The sequence below is a fragment of the Cyprinodon variegatus genome, unplaced genomic scaffold (assembly GCF_000732505.1).
Source record: "Cyprinodon variegatus isolate N-32 unplaced genomic scaffold, C_variegatus-1.0 Scaffold39, whole genome shotgun sequence".
NCBI classification, from domain to species: Eukaryota; Metazoa; Chordata; class Actinopteri; order Cyprinodontiformes; family Cyprinodontidae; genus Cyprinodon; species Cyprinodon variegatus.
Genome location: NW_015150492.1, coordinates 177413 through 196801, shown reverse-complemented (window position 1 = coordinate 196801; position 19389 = coordinate 177413). Strand labels below are relative to the sequence as shown.

At 36.9% G+C, this 19389-nt stretch overlaps 1 protein-coding gene across 1 annotated transcript in view; it reads left to right on the top strand.

Moving 5' to 3' along the window:
- The window catches only part of LOC107081700 (pituitary adenylate cyclase-activating polypeptide type I receptor-like), a 33917-nt gene that overhangs the window by 8180 nt on the left and 6348 nt on the right, over positions 1 to 19389 (top strand). The window contains exons 3-11 of the mRNA XM_015369893.1: positions 3870 to 3977; positions 6570 to 6670; positions 6874 to 6971; positions 7275 to 7407; positions 10213 to 10366; positions 15542 to 15602; positions 15694 to 15763; positions 17724 to 17818; positions 19157 to 19286. Of these exons, the coding sequence (XP_015225379.1) occupies positions 3870 to 3977; positions 6570 to 6670; positions 6874 to 6971; positions 7275 to 7407; positions 10213 to 10366; positions 15542 to 15602; positions 15694 to 15763; positions 17724 to 17818; positions 19157 to 19286 (950 nt within the window). The remainder of the gene's footprint in view (positions 1 to 3869; positions 3978 to 6569; positions 6671 to 6873; positions 6972 to 7274; positions 7408 to 10212; positions 10367 to 15541; positions 15603 to 15693; positions 15764 to 17723; positions 17819 to 19156; positions 19287 to 19389) is intronic.

Below are 19389 nucleotides of genomic sequence, written 5' to 3'. Positions count from 1 at the left end.
TTAACAGTATGTAATAGTTTCATACTTAAAGTATTTTCAGAAGTTTAAATTCTGAATATGACCGGATTTTTCCTTTAAAAATATGTACATATACATGTTTTAGAAGCATTATGTATTTTTATGTATTTGAGATTGTATTTTTACATCTATATGCTGCCATTTTAATCTTACTGAATACAGTTCTACAATGGCATTGCTTAAAGTACTCTTAACATGCAAGCATTTCTTGTGGTATGCTTTCAAAAGTGATTAAATGCTTGAAGGGGAAGCTGCTGGGTAAATGTAATTTGCATGGAAATCTCATTGTTACACAGTGCATAATATTCAAATTTCCTTGGCAATAAATTTTTCTGTAGACTACATACAAAATGCTTGGGTATTTCCACAATAAAAATTCAGTCTATCCAGATTTGTTCTTGTAAATGAGTAGGTTATGTGCAGGCAATGTTGGATGGGCTTCAGAACACCCACAGCCAGGGTTTCCTCTGCAATCCTTCATATTGTGATTGTGGTATGAATTTGCGCTGTGGTAAAACCTGACTGCAAATAATACACTCAGCTCGGTACCTCTTTCACTTTCAATCAGTTCATCTGCTGCTTCACTGCAGGGAATGACTTCAGTTCCACTCTTCAGTTTATCAGAGGATTTTTGCACCTGAAGCTGAGTAATTCAATCAGATTTCCCTCATCTCTTCTGTAATTTTGTGCCATTAATATTGCAGCTGTGTCTGAACAAACAACATTGCAAATGGGGATCCCTTGCAATGTACCATCTCTGTGTTCACACAGATTTTTTGAAGATATTTTCTCTCCGTGATTCAGGTATGCATTAAGATTAAAGCTAATTTGTTTAAACCTGATGTTGATCCTTTTAAAAAACATACAAGCAGTGTGACCAGAAAGATCCTCTTATTACCAATTTACGAAGGAGAGATAAGACTCCTAATTACAGTGTCATTGGTTAAACACTCTCAGTAGAGAAAAATTAAATCTCCTAATCCTGGACACCAATTATTTACTTTCAAAGATTCAGAAAATGCAATCCTTTCTTTTTTGACCAGCCATCCAAACTAGGAATGACAAATACTTTAAAAGAGTCTTGTTACCATATTCTTTATTTTTCAAAGTGGACTCCCTGCTAGTTTTAATCATCTTACTGTCTTATCCACAATGGATTTTCTTCCCTCAACAAGATGCGCTTCACAAGAAAAGGTGTGAAAAGGATTGGTTGCCTCTTTTGTATGTGATTAATTTGCACCTAACACAAAGAAAGGCACCTTACAATTTGAAGGTTATCTCCTTGGCATTTAAAGATCCAGATGAAAAAGGCGTCACTAACAACATATGTGATTTATCTTGACCAACAAACACTGTTGTTTCTAAGCTTTAAAGGATTCAATATTTGTATTCAAACAAAATATATTTTGAGGTGTTTAAGCACTCAGGCAAAGAAATTGTTAATATCCAATATGTATCAAGTTGTTGTTCTCCTTAAACTCACATAAATGCATACAATTGATCCACTTATTGCACTTGTTTAGCCACATGTCATCATTCAGCTGCTTGTTGTCTAGGTGGTGTCCTGAAAACAATGTGGGTTTTTTGGGAAAAAACTTTTCAGCTTTTCTTAATCTGGCCAAATGGCCTCTCTTACATATCAGCAAGTTCTCCTACTTGAGCTGCAGATCTCTAAAGTTTCTCCTTAGTTATCATAGGCTACTTTATGCACCCCTTCTAGTTCGAGCGAGTTCGACTGTCATGTCATGGATGCAGTTTGCATTTGTGCTCTGCTACCTTCGTTTTCAGATGATTGATTTAAAACTGGTCTGTTATATTTTAATGTTTGGGATTCTGTGTTATACCAGTTTTCTGAATGTTTCCACAACTTGATGTCTGCTCTTACCCTTGGTCTCCTTGATGCTGTTTGCTCAGTGATGTTTTTGAACAACCCTCTGAGAAGCTTCACAGAACAAATGGATTTATAGTAAGATTAGATGACACTTAGGCACTGTCTATTTACCCATAATGTGTCTTCTGTTTAAGGTACAATGAGTATGAATATATCTGCATGGAAATGCAGATGTAAACGAAAAAAGGCATCCAAAGAACAAATAAATGGAACCAAAATCATCAAAAATCACAAATGAAAATGGCTGAGATTGCTGGAAGGTTGCTTGGAAACAAGAAAAAAGAAACTAAGTCGGATTTGTAGTTTTTAAATCCAACAAACAACAATTTAAATCCATTTCTTTACAAAATATAGAGTGTCCTGCATTGTTTAGCTTCCTATATTTGATTAATTCTGTTTAATGCCTTTATCCAGAACCAACTTATATAAAACTAGAAATGTGACTCCAGAAACAGCACAGTCACAATGTACATGTTTAGGCATTTAAGGGTGTATACCACCTACTGCGTCAAAATCATCACATTTCTTGGCGATATCTCTGTGCAAACATTTTATGTAAGGCAAGCCAACCTGGAAGTGCACCGGTCCTGATCCACAATTCAAGGAATATCAGTCTGAGTCAGGCAAAGCAACAGAGAGGCTGCTGAGGTGAATAATCCAGGGCTTTGAGGAAAAATCACACACCATAGCTCCTGTATATTTTATTAGTGTTACACTGAAAGTGACATCATGTAGATGTGACCTCCTAACTAGATAGAAAAATGCTCAGTTTTAAAGAAATAGAGTAAAATTCGGAATGTAGTTGATAATGGATTAGATTCAGCGGCATTACATAAATAAGATAAGGAGCAGAGAGAAAATATGTTTATGCCAAGATACGGTGCGACTTATAAATCACCAGCATTTCTGATGTATAGTCAGGAGAAACGGCAATGCTGATTATAATAATCCAGAAGATTTAAGACTGGTCACGGGGCTTTGCAAATCTATTTAGTTGTTTATTCATTAACTGAGCTGTTATTTCCCCTAGTTTCCAATTTCGGCTGTAAACCCTTTTAGGGGAAATATCTTACTCTTTACTCCATAGATAAAGCCATTGCCGAGTTGGAGTGTGCTAAAAGACTGTCACACCCTAGGTACACAAAGGAGTGCTAGTGCAGATCCTTTTTCCCAGCTGTAGTTAGGTTGTATAACCTTCACTGCTCCCAACAGACCCAATAAGCATGTGCTACCATTTTGTTAGTTGCACAGTTTATCTGCTCAATATGTGCTTTTGTATATCAGCCCCTTATCTGCCCAGATGCTCATGACTATCTGCACAGTTTTATACCCTAGAGTTGTTTTCTACATCCTGCTTGTTTATTTTTTTTAATTTATTTTGTAAACTGGTTGCATTTTGTTTCATTTCTATCTGAGCATGCACTCTTCTAGATATCCAGTTGTTTTTCTTTCTGTGAGGTGTTTTTCTCTTTTGATGTTTTAATTTTGAAAAAAGTTGTTCTTTTACAATTTAGTCTTGGGTTTACATGTACACTTTCTTCTGTCTACTTGCTTTGCTAGTAAATCACCAATATTTCCTAACCTTGCATGGTACAAAGAGCGCATTTTATTCTCTTCCAAATCCTATTGAAAATGCATACTTTACTTTAAAGCCAGGTCAAAACCAACTAATTTTACTGAACACTATAATTTCTCTTACAAGAACAATCTCTAGAGTGGTCTCTGCAGTGTTTTTTTTTTTTTTTTAAATTAGATTAGATTCAAATTTATTGTCATTACAAAGGTACAAGGCAACGAAATGCAAAAGTGTTGTGTCATTGGACCTCCTTAAACAATACAAATATCCTTCAAAGGTTCAAAGGGACTAGGAATGTATCATAACTGCATTATTAAGAAGACAGGTGCTGACTGACTAAATCTAACTGACTGTCCGTTCTGTTTTCATGCATCTTCTTAACAGGATGTAAAACAGAGTGGGATGAAATTGGCTGTTGGCTGAGAGCCAAAGTTGGGCAAGTTGTCAACTTATCCTGCTCTGAGGTCTTTCAGCATTTCTCCAGCAATCAAGGTTGGTTTGCAAAACGCATCAGACGTTAAAGCTCATCAAAACGTAAATAAATTAAACACTAGTACTCACTTTCTAATCAGCACACTTTTTTAGATGCAGAATAACATGTTTAAATCCCCTTCTTGTGCACAGCCTATTTCCTGCTAAGGTTAATTATCTATATCATAATCAAAGTGCTAATGCAAACTGAAGACAGTGATGGAAAAACCCAGGATGAATTATTCATGTATGTTTTTTGGCATGAATGTAGATTGCATTGGGATGTGTCTGGCAGGAGGAGTTCTTAATACTATGTGCCAGCTTTCATGACATGACAAAGTAATTGGCCTTTTAAATCTGTTCTTAAGGGAAAAAAAACATGACATTATACAATTATTATAGGGTAAAAAGTGCTCTATTTTTATACATCAAATGATCAGCTAAACTTAAAGCTATAGTTTTTTAACAAACATGTTCGTATTTACAATGATTTAAAGTTGAGAATGGTTGGTGATTATCAAAACATGATGCACATTTTTAGATATTAAAATGTTGCGCTTGCAGTATATATGGTAATATAATATCAATATGGTAATTTCATTAGATTAACTAATTCCTAACACCTTTATGTTCTCATTTTCCATCAATGACACTAAATTGCAGATCACCCAGACACATATGCATTTTACAGTATTTCGACTCATTTTGGTTTATTATTACAGAGAAAAAAATAAGAAAATAATCCACTTGCCATGATTCTTTTATTTGTCTGGAAAAAAATGCATACGCTAACCTAACCTGCCTTCACTTACTACTGTATGTCCAAGAACATACATGTTGATAACCAGTCCCAAAGCTGACAACATTTCTCTAAAAACCCTTATTTCCAAAATAGATGCTAAGATGGAGTCAGAGTACTTGAACAGACATGAAAGCATCAAATGGTCTCTGCCTTGCATCACCAATGAAGAAAAATGTTCCAAAAGCAGGAATGACATTGCTATAATCCACTTTGTACAGAGGAATGATGGCTTTGAGTTAATTTACCGCCATTACAGCATTCAAAATTGGTTACTGCATTAAAAAAAAAGCCCTGTAAAAACTGCAGCCTGTGGCAATCGCAAATCTGTGAAATAATTTGAGAAAAACAGCATATTTATTCAAGTACAAATATATTTATATTTGAACGATTGTGATTCTAAGGTCAACATTTTTTTAGTTTGGTTTTCTGTCTTCTGAGTGCTGAAAACACAGCGGAAATTGTGTAAAAGAGTGTGTATAATGTCAAGCATCCTATTGTTTTAAGAACAATGTTAAATCTCTGATAATTTAAACAACCGCCTGATTTAACTCAATTGGTTCGATCCTGATCAATATGTATGTAGCATAATAAACCCACAGAAAATTCCTTCAACTATTATGTCCTTGTCTTTCCTCTGTTTACATAGTCCCTTAGCAAGACACTATGATAGAATAACATTTACGGTACTTTGAAAAAACTATACCTACATTATGACAACAAAAATGCATGGAACCATCCTTCTTTCCTTGAAACAACGGTTCTGTCTATTATCCGTATTGTGGTAGAGTAGGGATTATTTTGTTGTTCCAGACAAATACTCCATACCAATTAAGCTTTGTGTAAACACAACAGCCTACTTGGGTATTTTGCTAACAATGTCCACCCCTTCAAAAGCACTGTGTCTTTATCTTTTGATAACCATTTTCAGCAGCCTATTGCACAATGTCATTATCTCAGGTGGCCTCCCCAGTTGATAGATGTTATTCCAAAATAACACTTTTTGGATGTAGCCATGGGGGATTTGCACAATGGTTGTGCAGCAGATAAATCTGCAGCAATAATATGATTTACATCTGACAATATTAATCAATTTTTTTTTTTGATGGATGGATGACTTCTGTGACCTTTTAATGCAATGCTTTATGATCAAACTAAATTGGAATTAATTAGATTGATCAAAGTTTTATTTTAATAGCCCTGGATTTTTTTTTATATTTAGATGTGAATAGTTATATATTTATTTTAAAAGTTCCTAAAGAAGTTCTATATTAATACAATAAATGGAACTTAAATTGAGTAATTACAAAGGCATGCTTAATGAAGATGTTGGAGTTTGTTGCACTACTTCTCTGAAAAATGCAAAACTAACTTGGATGTCAAGAACCTAATCTTATTATCCAAACTGTTGGATACATGTATACAGAACAGCATATCTTGCAAAAGAGAAAATCGACTTTTTTTTTTTTTTAGATTTTTTTTAGATATGCTTAAACATCAGCAGGTGTTATAGCTGAAAAGAACAAATAGCCTTTAACTGTGGATCGTTATCGTCATATAATCATATTGATATTTTTATTGAGACACATGTTCAAATGAACATTTATTATACGCACATGTGGAAACAATATAACATAAGTAGGTGGAATGATGCAACATGACATTGCCCAAATACTTTTTGTTATGAATGAAATGAGGACTGGAAATAAGGTTTTAATGAAAAATGTCAGAATTTTTCTGTATATATTTGAAAAATAATGCAGAGGTTTTTACCCCCCGTTTTTTCTTCACATTCCTGTCTGCTCTCTTGTCAGGGTTTGTATACAGGAATTGCACTGCTGATGGCTGGTCTGAAATGTATCCAACTTATGAGGATGCCTGTCATTTCAATGACGACAGTGAGCCTGAATCAGAGGTACACACTTTGTTGTCATCAGACTTCCTCAATCCTCACCTTTTTAGCTCAACCTTCTTCTATAAACTTAATTCTAAAGGAGGATTTTTTTTCCCATCTGCAGTATGTTCTTTTTAAAGGACACTTACACATCTGTCAAATGTGTGTAAATATCTTACTAGAACCTTTTATCAGTTTTGCCCTGTTTTGCTTTCTGCTTCCAGACAAGTTACCTGTATACGTTCAGACAGGTCTACACTGTAGGGTACGCCACCTCACTCATCTCTCTACTTACAGCCATAGTGGTGTTTGCAGGCTTCAGGTAAGGGCAGATACAGATATACAGCAACCAAGTAACATAACATTTGTAGGAACCAAATTTATCTTCAAATGCACTTAATGTCTAAAATGTAATTTTTTTGGTTTTAGAACAGCAGGGCTCTGGTTTTTTTTTTACATTGAGAGCAATATAAAAATACTGTATATAAAGCTTTGAATAGTTTTATTGTTTCTCTCATCTGCCTATATTTATTTACCGCCAACCTGTCAGTGTATTCAGGCATTATAATTTGCATAGATAGTACAAGAAACTGCTTTGTATGTGACACTGTGTTGTATTATACAGGAAGTTTCGCTGTACCAGAAACTACATCCACATCAACCTGTTTTCCTCCTTTGTTCTGAGAGCTAGTGCTGTGTTCATTAAGGATGCTGTGCTGTTTGCAGATGAAACTCTGGACCACTGCTCTATGTCTACGGTAAGCCTGCTAATTACTCAATGATTCCCTCCCCCCCAAAAATTTTTTAAATGCAAATAATAATAAAAAAAGATTTTTCAATTTACCTCAGAAAGACAAATTAATCCTAAATTGATTCTCGTAGCCAGGTCACCCATCCCCTGCAGAGGCCTTAGCAGATCATGAGTAACCAGCTGATCCTTAATCTCATCATCTAAGCCTTGTATAAACGCATCCATCAGAGCCTCTTCATTCCAATTACTGTCTGCTGCATGTAGTTGAAAATCAATTATATAGTTGGTTGCAGCATGCTCATTCGTTCTGTTGGTGAATAACCTCATAAACGCCTCTTAACCCGGTGGGATGGCATCAAACACATAAATTTGTTTTTTGGCGAAAGCATCTTAAGAATAACAGATCCCTGTATTTCTTTGACATTGAGCGGCCCCCATTTATTGGCTTTATCAGACAGTAATGATGTAATGAAAGCTACCTTGAAAGGTTTTGAGGGAAAGGAGAAATGTTGCATATCAAAATGGATCTTACACTAGATAAGGAAGAAACCACACTGATCAGGTTCTTTCCTTAAACACCTCAAGAGATATTAGTTGAGGTTCTATGTTATGGACCGTAGAGGAGAAAGGTGGGTTAACTAAGGGAGAAGCAGAGTTGGTCTTACTGACAGGAGAGATAGTGATTCTATAACCTGAAAAAAGCATTTCTAAACACTGCCACAGCCAAGTGCATGGACAGACTCTGGAGACACAATGATTTAGCCAACACATGAGGTAGGTTCAACGAGTTTATTTAAAAGTAAATTAGTCTTTTAGGAACAGGAACTGACTAGAACTGGAATAACAGTTGGAAGGAGAACAGGGTTATTGGCTGAGAACACCTTAGTGGTGTTGAAGGTGTACTGAAGGAAAGCAAATAAGCTTCTCAAAAACTGGGAGGCTTCGCTGGCTCTAATGACTGATCCCAGTGGCTTCGTTTGGATCAAATATTGATCTAATTTTGATGGTGCTATACTGGGCTGAGGCTCAGTCATGGTCATGGTCACTCAGGCGGGTCATGCATAGAGAAGCAGTCCACGTGGCATTGGTTTCTAGAAGGACTAAACGAGCTGGAAATCTGGAATCCAGGTGAAAGAATCAGTAACAGGGACAGTAACCAGACAGATTAGAGAGACAGAGGGAGGAGACAGAGCTTTGGTCATACACGACTGACATAAGAATCCAGACAGAGGCAAACTGACTTGGTTGTAAGGGAAGCCAGGAAGTCAAGATCTGGAGATCAGAAGGCATCAGGTATGCACAAAAAGGGTAAGGCAGGAGAAAACAGGAACAGCTCAAGATCAGAAGTTCAAAATAAGGATTGCGGGTGGTTCTACTCACAGTAGCAGCTTTCAATAATCTAACGGTTACACACTGAGAGAGCCTGGATTATTTATTTTTTTTATTATTATTTTTTTTTACAGTGTCCTGTCTGGCAAGGTGGCAATAAGAATAATTGTCTTGATGCCAAAAGGAGCCCAACAGATTTTACTTTCACAAGTGTAGCGGTATGGCAATTGCCATATAGCTCCACTTGTTTCATGCATATAAATTGCNAAGCCCCCCAGCCACCGCCATGCCGGCGCCCCGAGGAGCCGCGGGGACGAGTCCGCGGGCCCCGCCGGCAGCCGGCCACCCTGAAGTAGGGCCGAACACCGGCCCCCCCACGGCACCGACCGAAACGGCCCAGCCCCACAGAGCACCGAAACACGCCCCGGCACCAAGCCCCGGCGACCGGCCGCAACACCCACCGCGACCGCACCACCCAGGAAAAACACACTGCCACTGCCGGGGCCCACGCGCATCCGCCGCGAACCGGCCGCGAGCGCCCGCGGGACCCCCCCAAAACGCCCCCGCAGCCAAAAGCGCAGCCCCACCCCATCAAGACCGACGCCAACAGCGCGCAACGCAACACACCGCGCACAGAATCAACCCAAGAGCAGAAAAGCCGCCCGGCGCAAAACCGCAAGAAGAGCGCCTGGATAATATAGTGTTCCTCCCAGCAGCTCCCATAAAATTAGGTGGTAGTAGGTTTTCCAAGCAGTTCCTCAAGCTGCATTGATTTTCCATGTATAAAGGAAGAGTATGCAGTACCTAGTCTAAGCTCAAAAATACTGCCAAGTTTTAGTATGAAAGCTGCACACTCTTTTATACATAAGGTCCCTTTGGTCTTTTTTTTCATAAAACACTGCATGAGATTTATACTTAAAGTGTATGCCAAAGACCTGAAAATGGAGTATGCAAAAAAAAAAATCCTTATTGATAAAACCATGTGAATAGACAAAACCAAATGATTTTACTCCATAGATGCCAGCTGGAGTGTGCGTCCAAGTTTCCGCCCCATCTTGATCCATTCCAAAATCAATTCTGATAACTAAAATGTTCTTTTATGGTTGGTGATGTGATTCAAAATAAAGAAATCAGTCTATATCTGTGATCTCATTATTTAATACTCCCATCCTTGTCAACAGCACAGTCCATAAAGGGCAACATATTATTCTTGATATCCTCTTTGGTGAGCCTGATGTTTTTATCCTCTGAATTGATGTGATTGGGGAATGTCTCAACTTTTTGGGTCTGCAAAATGTGTTGCATTTTTGTCTTGAAAATATATTGTGCCCCTAAACAATTTGTGCCTAAAGAAGTTATTCTGGTGATTACTTGTGGTAAAGATCCCACTGAAATTAAACAGAAATAAAGACTCTGGATAGAGAAGAGTTTTTCTCTACCACTTAAAGATTGATGCTCTTATCTTTGTGTCTTTATCCCTCAGGCTACGTGTAAGTCAGCAGTAGCGTTTTTCCAGTTCAGCATCCTGGCCAATTACTTTTGGTTGCTGGTGGAGGGCATGTATCTCCAGACCCTTCTGGCCCTCACTTTCGTCTCTCAGAGAAAATACTTCTGGTGGTACATTCTTATTGGATGGGGTGAGTAAAAAAGTCAGGAGTCAAAGTAGATAGAAACTCGTCACTGACTTAGGGTTAAACTGCAGAAATGGGATAATGGTGTATTCCTACAAGTGCCATAGAGTTATTTTTTTTGACTAAAAAAACATACTAATAACTTGTAACTGTTTATCTGCTTTTACATTACATCAATGGGCTGTAAAATTAAAATTGCAGTAAGCTTAATATATGTGAACTTTCAATGAATCAAAAGAATTACATAGAACACTATTGGTATTGTTGTTTTCAGTTTAACCTTATTAAGAATTTGATACAATAAAAAAATGGATTCCCTTCTCAATGGTCAGTTGAAAAACCTTTAGTAGCATTATGGGTACTAAATGCGTTTTATAATAATTGACCAACTTCTTCAATTTCTTTAGTATACTTTGATAATTTACACTTGTGATTAGGTAAGTTTACAAATAGCAATTCTTCATTAAACGAAGAACAGTATGGAGGATCTTGATGATCCCTTCTCACAGTATGTACAACAAAAAAGTTTCCGAGAACCACTGTAAGTCAGACCACCAGAGGAGATCCTTGCTACCTAAAGCTATCAGCCACTGCAACAACTTGTTGAAGAAACCCTTTGTAAGAGTTTTAACGATTAAATTCAGTTCATTTATATGGCACCAATTTACAACACATTTTATCTAAAGGCACTTTATAGAGACAGATCATACATTCAGATTTGTTCAGTTTTCTATCTGAGGAAAACCAAATGATTCCATTGACTCAACAACTCAACAGCAATCCATCAATCCAAGCATGCATGAATTAAGTATTTTGGATTTAAATGAACTTGATGAGCTGTTAGTCTATCGGGTTTGAAGGCCTGTTTTCCATCGCCTCAATCTGTCATTCCCTGCATAAATTCATTGAGATTCTGGGCATGACTTTGGACGGATGGCCCACAAATGTAAATAAACCAGGCCAGGAGAGCCACTAATGTTGGGCTATATACAGTACTAATCAGCATTTCTTAGAATTTGTGTAGAGTTATCTAGTTAAGGTTTGATCAGCTTAAGTTAGAGGTCAGCAATCTTTACAATGAAGACAGCCATTTTTTACCCAAGTTCAGCTAGAGGAAATTTCCTCAAGGTGCACAACCCTATATATTTTATCAATTTATTTATAGCAAAGGTTTTGTAAAACCTTCTTTTTTATGGTTAAATTAAAAGACTAACATTCCATTATGCGTTTTTTATTTTCTATTACTATTTAAAAAAAAAACTGTAAACCTGTAACGATGACATTCATAAATTTTAATTTTTTAAATATAGCCATTCTTTTATGAAAATTTGCTCACGTCAAGAAACCTGGCATATAAAAAATCGGCGTTGTTTCTTACCCATACTTTATCCTTGGCTCAGTTGTTTTTGTTGATATTTTAAGAGCCATTTTTGAGCCATTTTAGAATCACATTTTCATAGCCAGGAGAATGTTGAGTTCTTTCCTTAGCACCATTAAGGTTCATTTGGATGGTTTGGATAAGTGCTTTTCGTGTTTTGAAAAGATACAAACATATTTTTGTGCTACATAAAATAAATATACAACTATTAAGATACGAAAAATAAATAAGAAAGTTCAGCTTTTTAAATTGAGTTAGCACACAGTTCTATCTGGTAATCTATTTTGAGACAACAATCAGTCTCCCTGCTGACAGGATGCTCTCACTGTGGCTTTGATTGCAGCTACAATTTCACCTCTTGTTTAAAATTTTTCTTCCGTTTCTTTGAGCATTTCCTATTGATTCATAAGAGGTTTCTGATTTTAGCATATAATCACCAACAAAACAGCATCCACTGTCTTGTATTCTATTCTCTCCATTAGGTATTCATACCTTGTTCTATTTAGCTATTTCAAGCCAGTGTTCCCAAAATTTCAAGTCCCATTTGCCTCATTTGTTCTGCCACTGATGTTGCAGTATTACTTGGCCTCACTGAGCAGAGTGGACATCTACTGACAGATTATTCTAGGACTGAATTTGAGAAAAGGCATTTTTTTCTTTTTATTGAAAAGAAACAGTAAACCAGAAATTACAGCAAGCAAAAGGTCACTGTGACGCTGGAAATTTTGTCCTTGTAATGTAAGAAGTAACAAGTACGAATATGTTCAGCCAGAGCTGCTTATAAACACCTACATGGGTTTGGGGCATTCATATCAGGGATTTACCTGGAAGCTGTGGCTAGGTGTGATTAAGTGCAGGAGAAATCAGACCCTTGGAACTGTGCATACCCTGTGTCAGTCTAATCAGAGGTTAGTCAGGTTCTTGAAATCAGGGTGACACAATGCCTCTAACTAAGAAGGTTTTGTAAGCAGCTTTAGTAAAATTGTTTAGAAAATTCACCATGCCATGGCATTTCATAAACAAGCCACTGTCTGCAAGACATGAAGATTTGAGTTTAGGAAAACTACTCACCTGCTGTGACGGGAGATAGGGAAGAAATGCATTGTGCCTCTGTTCATCAAACCGTGTTGGGGATTAAATGAATTTCCTTCAACCATGTCAGTGAAGGCTTAGAAAATAAATCATTCAGAGTGTTCTCCTCTATTAGTTTTAGTGAGCCCTTGGGGCATATTTCTGAACTATATTTAGATCAAAAGTTTCAAATATACAGTGCACTGTATGTTTGAACTTGTGCACTGTGCGACTTGGTACAGTTTATAGTTGTACAATGGAACTTTACCTCTTTACACCTGCACCATTGTGGCCAGGACCTACTATTCCACGTGTTTCCTATATCTCCCGCATTGCTTGTTCAATACTTTAAACAGGACTTCTTCAATGGCTTTTAAGTTGCTAGTGTTCCACAAAGACAAATGGAGTGCACTGCCAATACCTATACAGATCATACAACCTCATCTATGGAGTTTAGCAGCTCCCTCAGAGTTAAACAACCCCAGAGCTTCATCCCTAACATGTATTCTTTGATCATCATAAAGCTGTTGGTTCACTAATGGTTTCCAACAAACCCCTGATACCTTCACAGACCTGCTAGGTTTAGGCTAATATTTAAATATATGACCATTGGAGTCTATTTTTTAATTATGTGGCTTCTGAAAGCAATTGATTGCAGTGGATTTCATTTAACTAGGGTGCAGTATATGCCATGCTTTTCAGATTTTGTATCTTTAAAATATCTTGAATAAATAATTAATATTCTACCTTCCATTTAATAATTATGTTACTTTTTTTTGTTAGTACTATAAAATCACCATTTAACGAATTAAAGCATTTAATCAACAGTATGTAGACTTATGGGTATAACTAACCAATGCCACTTTTTCCTAGTTTGTAAACAAAGTCTGTCCAATACAGAAAGTTATGTTTTGTAGAATATATGTAAAAAATAGATATCTGCTTTAAAATCAGCTGTTAAAGTTCAGATGAAGATGCATTTGTGTTAACATCCAGTTTTGCATTCTACTTCCATCATTTCACTTGGTTTTATGACTGCTTTGGATGTCTATTAAGGGAGTATATGCGAGTAGACCTACAACCTATGAATGGCAACAAATGCTTACTCACCTATCGTCCTTGTGTCCTGCTCTGATGCTCCTCAGACTTGGATTGCCCCTCTTGGCCATCTGAGAGAACCACAGACTATTTCCACTTTTATAAAAGGACAAAATTTGTTTTATTTCTTTTTAGCAGAACCTATGAGTTAAATGTTTTTGCCCAGTATCGTTTTTCACATGTTTAAATATACATGGATGCTTTTAGCTTACTTTGATGATCTTACCTGTAGGACTTAAGGTTTTTCTTAAACCACAAACAGGCTTAATTTTAAAGACTACCAGACTTTCGCTCAGTTTCTTGAAGACATTTCTTCACCTAGCCAGGCTTCTTTGTCAATTCTGTTTGCTTGCACCGGAGCAATCTTTAGTTGGAGCAGCATGGAAGTCCATCCTTCTAAGCACATTCCAAACATTCCTTTTTTTCTCCATGGGCTCCCAGTTTTGCCCACTGTTGCCAATATCTATATGGAGGAGGTGGAGGTGAAAGTTAGCGCATACAAGGGAACACAACCAGCTCACTGTCATCACTGGACAAGTTGCCCTTTTCTGGACTGTGCTGTGCACATTGAGGACAATAGAATGGATAGACCTGGCTGACAATATTCTCTCAATTATAGAGGGAAACATGAACACAAACACTTTAGGAAATCACTTGATTCATGTGGTTATCCCAACTAGTTGGCTTTTTAAATTGGCTAAAACAACAACTGTAGCAGGAAAACAGCACTGCTTGCAACACAGTGGAGAAAAAAGAGATGCAAAAACACTGTAATTCAATATGTTTCAGGAATTTAGAGAAACTAGGAAGGATTTTTTAGTAAAAACAAAATATACCTGAACACCCAAAGCCTCCTATGTTAGAGAAACAAAAAAAAAATTTAAACAAACACTTGGAGCAGCATAAAAGAGGCAGTAACTATGGGCAAGATTCAGCTGTACACTAGGACCTGAAGAACAAAGGGCACACTTTTGAAGCCCAATGTTTTTTTTTAGATTTTGGACACAGAGGACATATGGTTCGAGAGAGGGGACAAGAAAAGTTTTCTTTGTGAAAGGAGAAAAACCATCTCTGAACAGAGGGGGAGGATTGCGGTTTCAGCTTCTAAGCATTTACAAATCAATCATGGAACTAATTCCTACAAGATTACATCGGCACTTCCATTATAATTTAAAAGACCAATCATATAGCCCATACACAACAAAAGGCTCCAACAATCCAGGAGATCAAGGGTATGGCTATTTGATTTGCATCTTACTTTGAATGTGCTTAGGAGTATAAACCTCCATGTTGTTTAAAAACATCAGTGCTCCAGCTAAGAATTTCTCGGATGCGAGTCAACAGAATGGACAAAGACCCCTGGAAAGGTGTCCAAACTGAGAGAAAGTCTGGTTTCCTTCCAATTTATGCCTGTTTTGTGGGTGCCATGAGTCGACTGACTGAGAATTTACACAGGCATGTTTGTTCTGAACTTAAGGTGCAAACATACAGTTTACAAATAAAATGTGTTTTCATTATTATTAGGTACCACAGTGATAAATTTCATATAAAGAGTAAACATAATTTTGCATTCTTCTACGAAACAATACATATTTCATTTAACATGCATAATCCATGTGCTCTTGTATTTTTAGGACTGCCATCTATGGTCCTCATACTTTGGGTTCTGACCAGATTCTTCTATGATGACAGAGGGTATCATAAACTTTATCTTCCTAATTTATGTTAGATATGTTAAAGGAGCTCAAGTCATACTCAGCTGAATTCAGTTTGCCTTTTATTGCAGCTGCTGGGATGACAATGACAATGTTGGCATTTGGTGGATCATTAAAGGACCAATAACAGCATCACTGCTGGTGAGTAAGAGCTGTGAACATTTAATTGTATTTTTTATTGTAATACAGTTTATTTGCTTTACTTGTTTGGTTAATTGTCTATGCTGGTTCAGGCATGCTTTTATTCTGAAGCTTTACTTGTTAAATAAACTATTCTTAGGGGTGGCATTTCAAGTGAGGTTCTATGAAGTTACAATTGGTAATTTTTGTAATAGGCATTTTTCGTTAGTAATCCATTAGTCCGTTAATGTAGGTTAGTATTAAACTGCCTTGGTTTTGAAATGTTCAAAAGTGCTAAAATGAGCTAAAGTGTGACTCTGGGATTACACTCATCTGCGAATACAGATTGTTAACTGTCTAAAACAGATTAGGGAACTATTAACAATGAACCTACCATGAAGCAAACCTTTTATATTACATGGCAATGGCCAAAATATCATCTTTAGTTTTTCCTTAAGAAAAGAGATTTGCATGTAGCTAAATTTTCCTACATTGTGGGAAACAATGACCACATAAATAAACATATGCTGCATGTATATGTGTATATACACTACTCAAAAAAAATAAAGGGAACACATAAAACACACAATATTAATGACCTTCAGGAGTCCAAGAATGTGCCTGCATCTGTACAAACGGTTAGAAACCGACTCCATGAGGATGGTATGAGAGCCCGATATCCTCAGATGAGGGTTGTGCTCACAGCCCTACGTAGTGTGGCACGCTTGATACAAAACATTTCAAGGCTATTTCACCACTGGTACCCTGTGATCTTCATGGATAAAAGCAGGTTCACACTGCGAACATGTGACAGACGTGACAGAGTCTGGAGACACCGTGGAGAGCAATCTGCTGCCTGCAACATCATTCAGCATGACTGGTTTGGCAGTGGGTCAGTAATGGTGTGGGGTGGCATTTCTTTAGAGGGCCACACAGCCCTCCATTTGTTCGCCAGAGGTAGCATAACGGCCATTAGGTATCGAGATGAGATCCTCAGACCCCTTGTGAGACCATAAGTTGGTACGGTTGGCCCTGGGTTCCTCCTAATGTAGGACAATGCTAGACCTCATGTGGCTGGAGTGTGTCAGCAGTTCCTGCAAGATGAAGGCATTGAAGCTATGGACTGGCCCTCCCCTTCCTAAGACCTGAATCCAATTAAGCACATCTGGAACATCATGTCTCGATCCATCCACCAACGTCAGTTTGCACCATAGACTGTCCAAGAGTTTGTGGATGCTTTAGTCCAGGTCTGGGAGAAGATCCCTCAGCAGACATCCGCCTCCTCACCAGGAGAAATCCCCCACCTCACCAGGAACATGTTACCTATAGTAATGTGGAGACCACACAGAATACTGAGCCTAATTTTGACCTCTTTTAAGGACATTACATCAAATTTGGATTAGTCTGTAGTGTGTTTTTCAACTTTAATTTTGTGTGTGACTCCAAATCCAAGACTTTGATTGGTTAATACATTTCATTTCCATTGATGATTTTTGAGTGATTTTGTTTTTAGCACATTCAACTTTTTACAGAACAAAGTATTCAAAGGGAACATTTCAATCATTCAGATCTAGGGTGTTATTTAAGTGTTCCCTTTATATTTTTTAGCAGTTTGGTGTTTTATTAAATGCTATATGTTCCACTGAAATTACCACAACCGAAGCAGTACAACAGGGAATCAGTTTACAAGAGACAACATCCATGGTAGAATGGTGGTATCTGAACTATAAAGAGGTGGCATGTAGGGAAAAGTTGCTAAACAGTTTTGCTGGTAAATATCCACAGCAATTTGAACCATCTTCACCCATCTTCTGTTGTATGTTTTCGGTTAGCAAACTCATAAATTTAACTCAGAAATTAAGGTGCATTTAAATAAAAACAAAAACATGGATGTGGGTAAGAAGCTTCACACTAAAAGATTATTTAATTTTTGTTTAAAAACTTATTGATATTGATTGGTTTGTACATATGTTTCTGACAGGTCAACATAGTCATCTTCATAAATGTCATCCGGATTCTGGTCCAAAAGCTTAAATCTTCAACCACTGCAGGAAACAGTGATACTGGTCATTTCATGTAAGTCTCAACATTCCAGCATGATAAGTTAATAAAGAATTGAATAAAGAATCTATTAACACAACATAAAAGAAAAATCTTTCAAAACAGGATTATTCAGGCTAAAGGGATAAGTCCAGAAAAAAACAGAACAAAAATATATGCACATATTCATATATTTATGATAAAGAAATTGAAGATAAAGGAAAATTTTTTTTATTCAAGTATTCAAATACCTTTTAGTATTGATTCATAAAAAGTATGACAAGAAGGGGACAAGGTGAATATATTTCTAACAAATGAAGCGCTTTTTTTCTGCAGTTTAATCTGGAGGATGTTGTAAACAATGTACAACCCAGAAATCCTGCTTCTACTAAATCAATGTTTTCCCTGTATTGGCAGTTCAGCTAGTGCAGATTTGTGCTGAGCTGCATTCATCTCAAAAGAGAGCAAATATAAATAGCATCCAGATACTAGAAATAGATGACTCTTTGATCGCTATGAGACAGAATTGTTTCACCTATTCAATGTTTAAAATCTCTGTTTCTGTCTTATCTTTTTGAGGTGGATCAGAGACATGAGAACAAAAAGCTCTGAAACCCTAGGCTGACAACAGAATAACACAATCCTGGAGCAGTCACGTTTAATACCTTCTCTTTAATGCTTTCAGGGACTGGTGAGATAGCCAACAGCAAATAGATTTTGTTTCTTTAGTAAGCCATAAAAAAAAAAAAACTTGTAATCTGATCTATTAATTCAGACACATCTGCTCAGGCTTACCTTTAGCTCTTTTTTATTGGCTTCTCATTAAATAGAACATCTGACTGCTGTTTCACTGACTTAAAGATAAAGTCAGCCTTTGTAAAAGAATCAGATTCAAACAACATGATCTACAGGAAGCTTATTAGAAGTCAAACTTATGATGTTATTTAATTACCACGATATAATTTTCTTAGAAGATGTTAAGGTTAATATAAAGACTGTGATAAATAAAATGTACTTTACCCCAGGAAAACCTAAAAAACCCTTAAATAACAAAGACTTCAGATTAGAACAAATGTTAAAGCTAAGACACACGACAACTGTGGCTAAATATGAAATTTGTGGATTTGAGTCCAACTTTCTGCTGTTACATTTATTGCTACTTTAGGTGACTTGAACCCCAACCAACCACTGATCTGTCATATTGGTACATGAATGTCTGTGAATTTGTAAATGTGATTGGGTGTTTATAGGATTAAGTGGTCTGTATGGCTAGAAGTGCTATACAGATTCACTGCATTTAACATGTAAACCTTTTTTTTATTATTATTATTATTTTTTGCTGTAAAATCTGTTCATCATTTGTTTTTGCATCAGGCGGCTGGCTAAATCCACCCTGTTCCTCATTCCTCTGTTTGGGATGCACTACACTGTATTTGCCTTCCTGCCTGAGAACACTGGAGTGGCCGCCAGGCTGTACATCGAGCTGGGCCTGGGATCCTTTCAGGTATACGAATAAAGACATATATCACTCTAGGGCTGCAACAACGAATCGATAAAATCGATAAAAATCGACTTTTAAAAGCGTTGGCAACGAATTTAATCATCGA